This window comes from Struthio camelus, chromosome 13 (genome assembly GCF_040807025.1).
Source record: "Struthio camelus isolate bStrCam1 chromosome 13, bStrCam1.hap1, whole genome shotgun sequence".
Classification (NCBI taxonomy): Eukaryota; Metazoa; Chordata; class Aves; order Struthioniformes; family Struthionidae; genus Struthio; species Struthio camelus.
Window position 1 is genome coordinate 19,824,321 of NC_090954.1, and position 12,108 is coordinate 19,836,428.

The 12,108-nt window shown below is 40.5% G+C and overlaps 1 protein-coding gene across 1 annotated transcript; it reads left to right on the forward strand.

Annotated features, from left to right (window-relative positions):
• Positions 1-2,136: 2,136 nt before the first annotated feature.
• On the forward strand, positions 2,137-11,836 carry LOC104154043 (kazal-type serine protease inhibitor domain-containing protein 1). Its single transcript, XM_009690235.2, has 4 exons — positions 2,137-2,940; positions 8,531-8,691; positions 10,332-10,476; positions 11,473-11,836. Exons 1-4 carry the CDS (start codon positions 2,484-2,486, stop codon positions 11,601-11,603), a joined length of 894 nt encoding a protein of 297 aa, XP_009688530.1. The 5' UTR covers positions 2,137-2,483; the 3' UTR covers positions 11,604-11,836.
• Positions 11,837-12,108: the final 272 nt, after the last annotated feature.

Consider the following 12,108-nt stretch of genomic DNA (forward strand, 5'->3'; position numbering starts at 1 on the left):
TACCACAATATTTATGACAAGTTTCCTCAGTGCCAGCAATGAAGTCTTAGTTGATGTTGTTTTACCACGGACTTTTTGGTGCCGACCACTATATGACAGGGACAGGACACACGACCCTGTATATTTATGTTTTCCAGTTCTCAAATCACATGTTGCCTGGAAGGAGGCATGCAAAGTTCAGTCTTACCCTGGGCAGTGCTGGCCTTCAGTCCTTGCCTGCCTAGGCGCCACTTTGCATATGTGGGGTCACTGCTACAAACACATGCAGTTTGTATGTCGCATAAGGCTCAGCAAATCCTTGTCCTTTAAATATTCATCCCCTACAGCTGTAGGCACAAATAATAAAATAGACAGTGATGACTAGACCCTATAATGCAAAACTAAAATATCCAATTAGAATTTGATGAGGAAGTGTGAAATAAAATACATTAAGCAGAATAAGAAGGTAGGACATGAAATCAATTTCCCATTAAATTCATTGGTTACTTTTTTTCTGACTCGCAATGTTAAAAGCATCGATTACACACATAATTTACTCCTCTACATCTGATTCTGTGTTCAAAGCCGGACAATGGTACAGAAGATGAATGTGCCCAGCCATCACGTAAGCAGTAAGAAGGGCCCTGTGGGTTTCTCCTGGGAGGTTTGAAGAAGGGCTCCACCAAGGCAGGCAAGAGGGATGTTGCACCACACGCAGTGGTTGGGAGAGGGAAGCGATCTCAGAACAATCTCCTACTCCTATGGAGGCGTGAGGTAAGCTCAGGTGATGCAGAAGGTATGAAGCTGGAGCCAGGAAAAAGGCAACAGATATGTTTGAAAAGGAAAGTAAATATACGTTCCCCATAAGCTATGCCCTAACAGACAGGACCAGAGGAGGTAAGGCTGGTACAATAAAATGCCTCCTTACCTGTGCTTAAGTAAGCAGCTAAGCGAAACAGGTTTAAAAAAAAAGGTAGGAAAAAGTCACTTGTGTATGATTTTGGGACAATTACATACAAGAATGATTCCTCTTTTATTTCATTTGTCTTTTTAACAATGTCTTAGCCTTATAGTTGTAAATTAATTTTTTAAACCTTTACCTTGAAAGGTAAAAGTATTAGTCTCAGTATGCACAAAGAGCGATTTTAAGCTAACTAACACACAAAGATGTTTCATTTGTAGGGAGTGGCGATCCTTGACCCTTGATACTGAGTGATGCCTGCAGGGTAAATGAACCCAGTATGCTTCACCTCTGCCTCCAATAGACAGTGAGATGCATCTCCATTGAGCTGCAGTGGTAACACAGTAGATGAGACATCTTCCACTTTGCACTGTGAGGGAGGGAAGCTTTCTATGAGGTAGGAATAGCAAGGAGCATGCCTAATTCCTCAGCTCTACAAAGCAAAGTATAACACAGGGCCAGCAATGACTCTGCAAGCCCATCTCCCTAAATCAGTGGAAGTTCATGTACAGAAAAGGAGAGAGTAAATCACAATCACCTCCTTCATCTTTCTCACCTCCTTCATCTTTCTTCATAATTCCCAGAGTAAGTACATCTTGGGAAACAGAAGCAGAAAAGCATTCTGGAGAGATGAGTGACACATCTAACTGCAGCACAGCCTGCTTCTGGCGTGCTCTGAAGATGCTGCGGCAGCTCGCTTGGGTTGGCCCACGCTCTGAACTGCTCGCACTTTGTTTTGAGAGCCAAACATGTGGACTGCATTATTTTAGGTTGCAAACCAGGGACACCCATATACACAGAAAAGAAGCTAACTGGAGCGAGAACAATGGGTTCTTTAGTGGGTCTAAGCACCCGTCAGCTTAAATTCAAGAGTTCAAAGCCAATTCCAGCTGTCCTGGATTGTCCCTCGCTTGTAAAGAGCCTATAAGCAAACTGTTAATTTAGAAACACCTAGCTGAGATCATTAATGGATGAAATCTGGTGTTAAACCTTGCTCCACTCTCCAGAGCAGTGCTTCAGCCCTAGGGCATCTCCTGATACCTGGGGTGCTACTATCTACCCACATTTGTCTTTTTGTGACCTTCTCTTTTAATCGATGAGCAAAAAAACCCAGAGGAATACGTCACTTCACTTCTTCATTTTCTCCTGATTTACTCTGTTCCCCTTTCTGTAATAGCTACAACATGAAGTAGTTTTGATAGAGTAATGCTTTGCAAATTTGGCTCAAGGAGACACTGAGCAAACAGCTTTTCAGCAAGCTTCAGCTCAGCTGTCAGAAGGGGCAGTTTGGTCTCCGGGCAAGTAATACTCACATTCCAACTTGCATTAGAGGAAAGCTGGTGGGTCTGTATGCCTTTTTATTATCAGTTCCAGATTAGGAATCTGATGCTAATTTCTTCTTAAAGCCTGTGTTTGCAGTAGAATTGGTATTCGAAAACAAAAAAGGATTGTGACGTTTTTCTCTCTCTCACTCGCTTGCCTTTTTTTTTTCCCCCTGGCTTTACTCCAAGGACCTTTCCTGCTTGTTTGTTGCATTCTCAAGATGAAGCCCCCGGTGGTTATAGCGGTGCTGGTAGTACTGGTGCAGGTTTCTCAGAGTTTCCCTGCCTTGTACCACAGAGGTTGGTGGAGACTGCTAAGGGAAGGAGATAGTTGTGGAAAATGTGATTTGGCACTTTGCTCTGAGCCTACACACTGTCCAGCGGGGACTGTACTGGATCGCTGTGGCTGCTGTCCTGAATGTGGAAACGTGGAAGGTCAGATCTGCGACTTGGACCAGGGTAATCATTTTTACGGGCAGTGCGGAGACAACCTGGAGTGCAGGTTGGATGCTGATGAAGCAAGGTTTGGGGAGGTGCCTGAACCCCAGTGCGTGTGCAAGTCTCAAGAGAGCGTCTGCGGACCTGAAGGGAAAACCTATGAGAACATCTGTCAATTCAACAAGGCTTATGCCACCAGAGGAAATATCAGCGTGAAACATAAAGGACCATGTGAATCAGGTAACACATACTGAGATGCTTTCAAACTAAAGAAAGAGCTAAATCTGATTTTCAGGTGTGTTACTAAGTTCTTTGGTTCAACAAACTAATACTGCATTTTTGTTATAATTTCATTATTTCACTACAATATTACTTTGTGCTTAAACATGCAGTTCAGCAGTTGATGCTTAATCTTGTATGTTATAAACCTCTATATTAGCCTAGTGGATTTTACATCATGTGGCCACTAATAAGCCACAGCCCTACAGACTAGCTCTGCTCTCAATAAGCAGAGTGTGTAACTGTTTTTACAAAAATTTTATGTGTATTTGGGACTAGATGGGATAGTTAAATGATGAGGTGAGGGAGGACTGGACAAATAACTATTATTATATGAAGACTGACCTGATATTAATGGGGTGACAGCAAGACAGACCTCGCACACATATGTCTACCTGTGTGTATATAGCGTAATCGGTGAAGCAGAGGAACGAGACTAAGATAGGGCTTAATTAAACAGGTCTGTTCTTGTTACCAAAAAAAAGAAAAAAATCAGAATAATCAAATTTAGCAATCTTTACAAAATCCAAGTACCCATGGTTTGGAAATCCAAATATTAGGGCAAAATCAAACCAAAAGGTTTTCCCTAAAGACATTTACAATCATGCTGAATACATGAACAGCAGTCTGAGAAGAAGACTGTTAGTGGAAGGATTCTTAGCCAGCTCGCACACGAGAATCTGTCTCCCGCTCGTAGGCTGTACCCATTCTTTGCAATGACTATAAGTCGTTACTCCTGGACACGTTTCATGAACACCTACGTCACATGAATATAAAATGAAAAGGTAAAAGTGAACAGAGCTCTTTTCTGCATAAGACTTTTTTTTTAAGTTAATGAAGTATTTTCTCAAATTAAATTAGTAGATGATGTCTTTTGAGTCACAAATGGGTCACAGTTCTGGGAAAACTGCATCCAGAAGTGCATCTCTGGCAAAGGTCCCTCTATGAGAGTAGCTTGGGTACCTTTTACCCACTCCTTGCTGGCAGTCTATTGCCTCCAATTTAGACTGTTTGCAGTGTTTTTATATTGAATGAATGCTGGATATTGAGTACTTAAAAGGAGAAGTGATGAACAGCTAGTACCAGACTTCTTTCTGCTTTCTCTAGTTGCAAGAGACACATCCATTAAAGAATCCCTTATTTGCCATTACAGCATTAAACTGGGAAGCGAGGCTCGTCAGTAAAGAGACATTCAGAAAACTCAATGCAAATCAGCTAACAGTGTGATTGAAAGCCTGTTAGGTCCTGCGGAGATGCTCTTATTTGGGATTAAAAGAGCCTTAATTCTTGCAGCACAACCCTTCCAGGAAGATTTCAGTTTGAAGTGCCACTCAAATGACAACTGATCTTAACTTTGCAGTAGAGGCAGCTGTTGAGGCATACAGGCTCAAAGCAATGGTTAACTCTGAATAATTTAACAGACCTGGCCATGTACAAAAAGCTTTAATTTGGAAGTGCTAGCATTTTTAACCGGTGATGTTGTCAGCCACCTGGAGCTGTGCAGCCCCCTCTGAGGTGCTTAATACGACTCAGCAAGCAGTAAGGACAAGCTGAACTGCTCTGCGTGCAGCCATCATCGCCAGGACTTCCCCTGTCTCCACCGAAAGGCCAGATCGTCCTTCCAGGAACATGCAGAAATTTCCTAGAATAGCTCAGCCTGAACTGCATAGGAGCCTGGGGAAAAAGTTCATAGACTTCTCACTGCTGCACAGAGTTTAGGCAAAATGGTGACTCTTGCAGAGAAAAGTGCCCAGCTGGTGTATGGACCTGGCAGAGCAATTGCGGGTGCTCACCTTCCCAGCATGGGGGGAATGGAAGGGCTCCTCTGCTCACCTCTTCCCAGCTGGGGGTTGACCAGGCTGGTTTTGTAGATTGTTTTGGAGCCTGTCAGTCAAGGCAGCGGGCAGCAGCAGGGCATGGAGGTGCTACCACGGTGGCACCCTGCCTCCGTCCCCCTTAGGGGGGTCTAGCAGAAAGTCCCTTCTTCGCCACGGCAGGTATTTGAAGCAGCGCAGTGGGCATGTGAAAGGGCACAGTGACTCGCACTGATTTTACAGGGCTGCAGCTGATGACAAAAGGCAACAGGGAGCCAGGCTGCACGAGGAGCAACCTAGCTGTGGCACTGCCTTTGCGCTGGCTCCGATTTGCATGAGAAACAAACACTGAACACTGTGGGGTTTTGGTACCGTTCTATAAATATAACCTTCGCTCAACTCCAAGTACTTTGTTTTGTTATTTCCCCTTCAAAGCATCTGCTGTGTCCTATTGATGCCAAATGGATTAATTGTATACAGCAACCAATGCATAAATAAATAACAATAAACCCCTTTCATCAGAAGAGTATAGCCTTTTATCTTTTGTCTATCAGCAGAAAAAGAAAAAGCAAGGGGGGGGAAAAAAAAGGCCAAGCTCCCTAAAGTAACAGTGTGAAAAAAGCCCTTGTTTTCCTCAAAGACTAGTTTTGATCAGTTTCTCTAATAATTTACCAAGGTTACTAAGTACGTTGATTATATACAGATTCTCCACACTTAATCCATCCCCAGTCAAATCTCTCTTGCTGATGATTTAGCAAAGCAACAGAACAATCTAGCAGTGATTTTCTGTATAAGTAGTTGTGCCACATAATAGTTTATTGTAAATGTAAATTTTGGAGTAAAAACCAGACTAACCCACCAAATTTTCTGCCATTTTCATCAAGTCAGACCTGGAATAGAATGAATCTCAGTTAAGGAGAAAAAAATTTTTGGATATTATCTAATTCTTTACTCTGGAGAGATATTGGGTGACAGTCCATTAGAAGTGAAGTAACATTTTCATTCTGTCTAGCTTCTGGTTTACGTATGTCCTCTGTAACATAGGAGGGTAACTCATGGCTGGAACTGTAAGAAGCAAGGCGCAACTACTGCACATTCACCTTAGGACAATGAGGTATTAGGACATAGTCTATAGCTATCAAGAAAAATTTACTTACTCCTGGAATTAAAATGATTGGTTATCGTAACAGCAAAGCTCTGTTTTTCAAAGACACAGTAATATAAAAAGTGCGCACAGACACGCATGGGTGAAGTTGGCTGAACACAAAATACAAAACCCTCAAAAACAAAGTTTGGAAATTTCTCTTAAAATACTACACCGTGACTTTACCTTTCTGCTGTAACACTTACGTCATTTCTGAAGGCACTTTGAGTTTGATTAAATAATGTGAATATTTAGTGAGCGTTCAGATTCAGAAAGGCAGTTTGGTCTGATCAAAACGGTGGTCTTTCCTACGTGCTGTGAGTTTGATCTCACATGATGTCGAGCTGGTCTGCCTTTGTCCAGCAGAGCCCTAAAGTACATACTTGAATGTACTCAGCTGGGTGAGACCCGCACTGCATCTAGACATTTCCAGCTGAGCTATCATCTAGATCCTCTTCGCATTTAATGGAGAAACAGGTAAGTCTAGTGTGGAATTCACCTTAGTGTATGGTAGGCAGTGCTAAACAAATTTCTCGTACGTGAACAACTATAAAGTAGATTTGTAAATGAGAACTTTACGTCCCTCAAGCTAAGCATGTGTTTCCATGGCACAGGGAAGCCAGTGCACGCAGCCATGCACGGCTGAGCCCTGCCTGTGGACAGGCACATAAGCAGGATTCTGGACTTGGGAGTATCTTGGTGAGGCCAGTATTTCAGTAGGGTACCTGTGTTAGTACAGAAACAAAAGCTTCCCAAAATTAAGCCAGAGTACTAACCAGTCAACATTTGCCTATTTAAAAAGTTTGCTCACCCTATCTCTATATAGGAATAATTTAAATAACTAATGTGAGTCAACATACACATGTTGGCTTCTTCTTGCATATTAAGCTTAAACTACAGCGGATAGTACCATTAAAAGCAGTGCAGTTGCACCGAACTTTAATGTTTCAACGTGTGTTTTAACATCAGATCCTACATGATAAGTTCATAGGCAATGCTGATTTGAATAAGAGATTCTGGAAACGGTAGACAGGTTGTGACTATCCAGTTCTCATGAAAGAATAAGAATTTAAAGGTTTAAGAATCTTAATAAGTTTGACAATCTTATTTTTGAAGAGTACCAGGACTGTTTAATAAGGAAGTCATAAACGGGAAAATAGACACTCTTCTCGATAATTTGTTTGTGATTAATTTTGATCAGTATGCATTTGATACTTTCTGTACGGAAATCAGCTATTGAAACATGTATTAGAAACATTGTTTGGGAACCTGGAACAGGCTGCTATAATTTCAGATGCTGGCACATAAATGCTGTATCTACATATTGATTCAAACCCTGCAAGTAAAAATATTTTTACTAGTTACCAGAAGTTTCCATTTCCAAAAAATAGTCATATAAGTCTAATAAGTAATAAGTCTAATGGCCTAGAAAATGTATTCATTTTTTAAATCTGGCAAGGAAATAAAAAGAGAAGGAAAACATACTTTTGAATGAAAAACATTTCTTGCTGAGGACAAAGTTGTGATAACAGCAGATAATGTTATTTTCTTCTCTGCTGCTACGGAACATGTCTTCTACTGTTAATATTAAGTTTGTTCATACATATTTATAGAGGGTTATGTATTTAAATCATGTAAGAATACATCAGGAGATGTTTATTTTCTTAATGTCTTCAAAGCCCTGGATTGGCTCCCTCTACCGGTTTACATCAGCTTTTTCTTTGGGATAAAGTGGGAGAGGATAATTCAGAGAGGAAATAGGTAAGTGGAGAAGAACAAGGGTAAGAGGGTGATAGGAAACAAGTAAGTAGAAAGCTAATAACTGTAATAAACATACTGTATAGAAGTAACTGGATTTCAAGTACTTTTATTAGCTCATGTCTCATACTCATGCCTCAGATGAAATTGAAAGATAAGTGTAAAAACCTATTAAAAATATTGCTGTTACTCTGTTAACTTGCTGCAGTGAGTTCCACGGATTGTTGAGGAGACAAGCTTTTAGTAAGTTCAAAGCAATGATGTACACAGAAAATCAATTTTGATGACCTAGCAGTTTCAGTATTTTAGATTTTAAGCTAACCCAAATGTAACAGAATTTAAGAAGAACTGTCTTCTATAATCATGTTATTCTACGACTGACTACTACAGAATTTCTCGCGCTTTCCTCCAAAGGTCTAGCCTAGTACTCGCTGCTAGACTGGTGAGTCGAGTCTGTAATGACAGTTCTTGGGACGCAAACTAGACCTTTAATTTCAGTTTAGGTTTCATGACTGTTCGCATGGAGAAAGGACAGGCAGGCCCTTTGGAATATATAGGAATAATGTATCTTTAAATCGTCTGCTCACCCTTTAATGGGACACGTGCTCTGAGCTTTAAAAGCCACAGCTGTCTGCGTTGTTAGACTGTTTACGTTCCTACACAGCACTGGGAATCATGGGGCTCTTGATACTGTTCTTGAAGTGAGATGGCAAAAGGCAAACTGTTTTTGTCATATAAAATAGGAATTTATGTTATAAGCGCTAGTATTTTGTGTTGTTTGGGGTTTTTTTGCTCACTCTCTTCTAAAGAAGTACTCTCTGTCGGTTCTTTGCAGCTCCTGTGATTTCTATGCCACCGCAGGACGCCCAGAATTTCACCGGCAATGATATCATTTTTGGCTGTGAGGTGTCAGCCTATCCTATGCCACACCTTGAATGGAAAAAAAAGGGGAATAAAATGTTTCTGCCAGGAGATGACGCCCATATCTCAGTACAGGTAGAACATGGGTTCTCAATAGGTCTTATGTTTGGGGATAAGGAATAGGGGGATTAACAAATTAATTTATCCTGTATTTGGTACGCAGACTAGGTTATCTGAAGGTAAGTAACGGGATACGATACTGTTGCAATAAACAGATTCCCAGTCAGGGCCCTGTGATTATGTAAAGAATTCTGATTTCAGCCAGTGCAGTGAGCATTGCTTTGGCAGTCCAAGAAGAAGAAACCACAGAGAGGGTACAAACCAAAGAAAAGATGGAAGCTTCTGCTTATGTATGGCTCTGGAAGAATGAGTCAGTACAGAAATGGAAATGTTTAGCCTACTACCTAAAAGAAAGTTCATGCTGGGAAAGATGATTGTGGGCAACTTCTTTTTTTTTCTACTTTTGATGCAGGTGCATAATTCTCGCAGACGTCCCCAGAAAACCAGAGCAGTTGTTCATCATCTGCTTTGTGAGATGCTGGTTCTGGAGACCTGCCATTTGGGTTGTGTTCAGCCCCTGAGCGTTCAAAAGGAAAGCAAAGAAACTTTATAATTGTATGGAGGACACTGTTTTAATCTGAGAGAAAAGAGCAGAATAGCATTAGTAGGGACTTCAAGCAAACTGAGAAATAACCGTGAAGTCTGGGCTAAAATTAAAGTAACTCAAACCATAAATTCTTTTTAATGGAAGTAACATTCCTGGAAAAAAGAGTTAACAAAGCCAGAGGTACAGGTAAACTGCAGTAAACCTGCAGCTAGCACCAGAATGCCTTCCCCAATGGACAAAGCAGAAGATAAAGAAAGACTGTGCAGGGACATGCATGTCACTTTTAGCTTCCTGGATACACAGCCCAAAAGTGAGAAGATGCAACAGACATGGGACACAACCTGAACAGAGGTCAACAGAAAAAACTAATTAAAGAGTCTCCTGGAGTACTAAGAGTATAAGTTACTTAGAAATGTAGCATGAGGCAGCATGAACACAATTAGAATTAGCAGACTTAAAGTTGCTCAGAAACAATGGTATAAGGAGCCACTTCCATCAACTCAGAGGCTAGACTGAACATTGTTAACGTCTAATATAGCGAGCATGAGAACGCGGCTGTTAACATTTGTTAATTGTTATATGTGACTAGTTTGAAAAGAAAGCTCATCCCTTTAAGAGGCTTTAGTGTGATTCAGTTGAAGCTGGATGTCGCAAAGATTGAGAGCTTGTATTACGTCATCCCAATACATTAAAAACTGGATGCTAAGTGTTAACTTGGTCAAGCCCCTTGGCCCTGAACAACCCACCCAGATTCATATACTGTTCCCACTCTGAAGAAATTCATGAGATTGAGAAAAGTGCCTTTGAAGCAGCAGAGAAGTGGAGCCCAGGTGAGACAGGAGGAGTGCTGGGAAGCAGAAGCATCAAGAGGCTCAAGAATTAGAGCACCGGGGTAGTGAAGTTTAAAAAGCTGCACAGGGGAAGCATGAACTTAGGGCCACAGAGACAAGAGGGGCAGAATCAAATAGTTTGAGAATCAAAGCATGATAGCAGTACAGGGCAAGCAAAAGCAAACGTTGGAACGTTTAATTCAGACACAATTATTTTGAAAAATATCATAGTGTCTTACAGTTACTCAATCTCAACTCATTTCTTTGTCTTCTCAAAGGCAAGAGGTGGGCCTCAGAAGTATGGTGTGACTGGCTGGCTGCAGATTCAAGGCCTCAAAAAATCAGATGAGGGTGTCTACATCTGCCATACCAAAAATAAGTACGGTGCAACATATGCCTCTGCAAGATTGAAAGTCATTGATGGTACTTTTGTTTGTTATTTGGATGCAAAGAATATAAAAATGCATAAGTAAGGCAAGCAGCCAGCAAAGGGCATGGGTTTGTCGTAAATGGGTATGAGAGGGATATGAGAAATGACCCAGAAGATTTCCATGTTTAGACTTTCTTTGTGTGTTTTTCTTACTTTATCCCTTCAAAAAGGTACAGTTCTAGGTATTTTTAGTCAGAGGTGCATATGAATTCTGGAAAAAAAAATACTGACATGTTAATTTTATAGTATTTTGCTACAAATTATACCATCTTCCAGTACAACAGAAAGATGTAGCTTATAGCCACAGAGCTGAGACAAGTAGTACTCCCCTATTCTTGTCCTACACAAGCCCTTTGATGTTAGCAGGGGCTCTGCACCCAGAACAACAGCTGTTGGAGCCAAGGCAGTATTTGAACCATGGCGCTTCTGCTCATCTGTTTACTTTTCAAAAGTTAGAAAGGAAACAGTTGTTGCTTTTAACAATAGTGTTTGGAAAGATAAATGAAATAGCTTTGCTGTTGTTTTGCATTGGAGCCAGTCCTGCAGGATAACGTCCTTCTGTCTCCATCCTTCTGACTTTTGCTGGCAAATGCAGGATAAAGACACATTGTCTGTATCTGCCTCCTGATGTAGGGCTTTTCTACTCATCAGCAAGCTTGCTTCTGCAAGCGGTTTTCAAAGCATTATTGCCTTTGGCTGTATCTTTAGGTGCAGAGAATTTTCATAGTTTACTAGTATTTGGAATTAAATGTGTTTTCAACATGTTAACTGTGAGTGATACAGAAATTTGGGGCTCATCTGTCATGAGCTTTAGTGGTATGAGCTCGAGCCATTGGATAGATCCACTTTTTTTTTTTTTAAATATGACGTCTCTGACTAACAAGGATTGAGGAACGTTGGCTTTCCTGTACAAATCCAAAATCTTACCTTCCTCTTCGTTCCTCTTTACAGCTAATTTAATCTGGAATCAATTATGTCTTGGTGTGCAGGTTCACCTTCCACATTTGCATTTACTGCTGGCAGTAGAAGTGCAAGCTACAACACTGATTATGACGCCTATTATGACCATTCTGAAGAGGAAGATGAGGAAGAATATGAATCTGGGGACTATGAAAATTGAAATGGCTGATAATAATTTTTATATATCTGTTGTCCAGTACCTTTCACATTCAGTTATATTTACTAGTATAACCTGTGCTGTAAATGGCTGCTCTGGTAACACTGTTATTCACCTGTGAACTCCACCTTCCTCAAGGAATTCAACTTGGGCTGAAGTATATCATGCTACTTACCACAAATAAGAACAGATATAAGTTCATACATTTAGACTGTTAAATAAAATTCCTGAACATGTACCTGCCTATTAATTATCCTGAAAGGATCAACGTTTTATATTAATTTTTTTAATGGTAAATTATTGTATAATTTCTTTAAAATATTCTAATTTGTTTACCAAAAAATGTCCATAGTTAAACCAAAATTTACCTTGCATCAATTTCTTGTTTCCTGTAATGTACTAAGAAATATCAAGAGATTGTTCACATAGCAACAAGCATAAGTAAGAAGGCTGCAAACAGTCTTTAATCTCCTTAGTTCATGTTTTCTTTTACATTCCAGGAAGATTT

Coding starts and splice junctions, on each gene's coding strand:
- LOC104154043 (XM_009690235.2), top strand. CDS start 2,484: ATGAAGCCCCCGGTGGTTATAGCGGTGCTGGTAGTACTGGTGCAGGTT. Junction 2,941..8,530: donor TAAAGGACCATGTGAATCAG/GTAACACATACT, acceptor GGTTCTTTGCAG/CTCCTGTGATTTCTATGCCA. Junction 10,477..11,472: donor AAGATTGAAAGTCATTGATG/GTACTTTTGTTT, acceptor CTTGGTGTGCAG/GTTCACCTTCCACATTTGCA.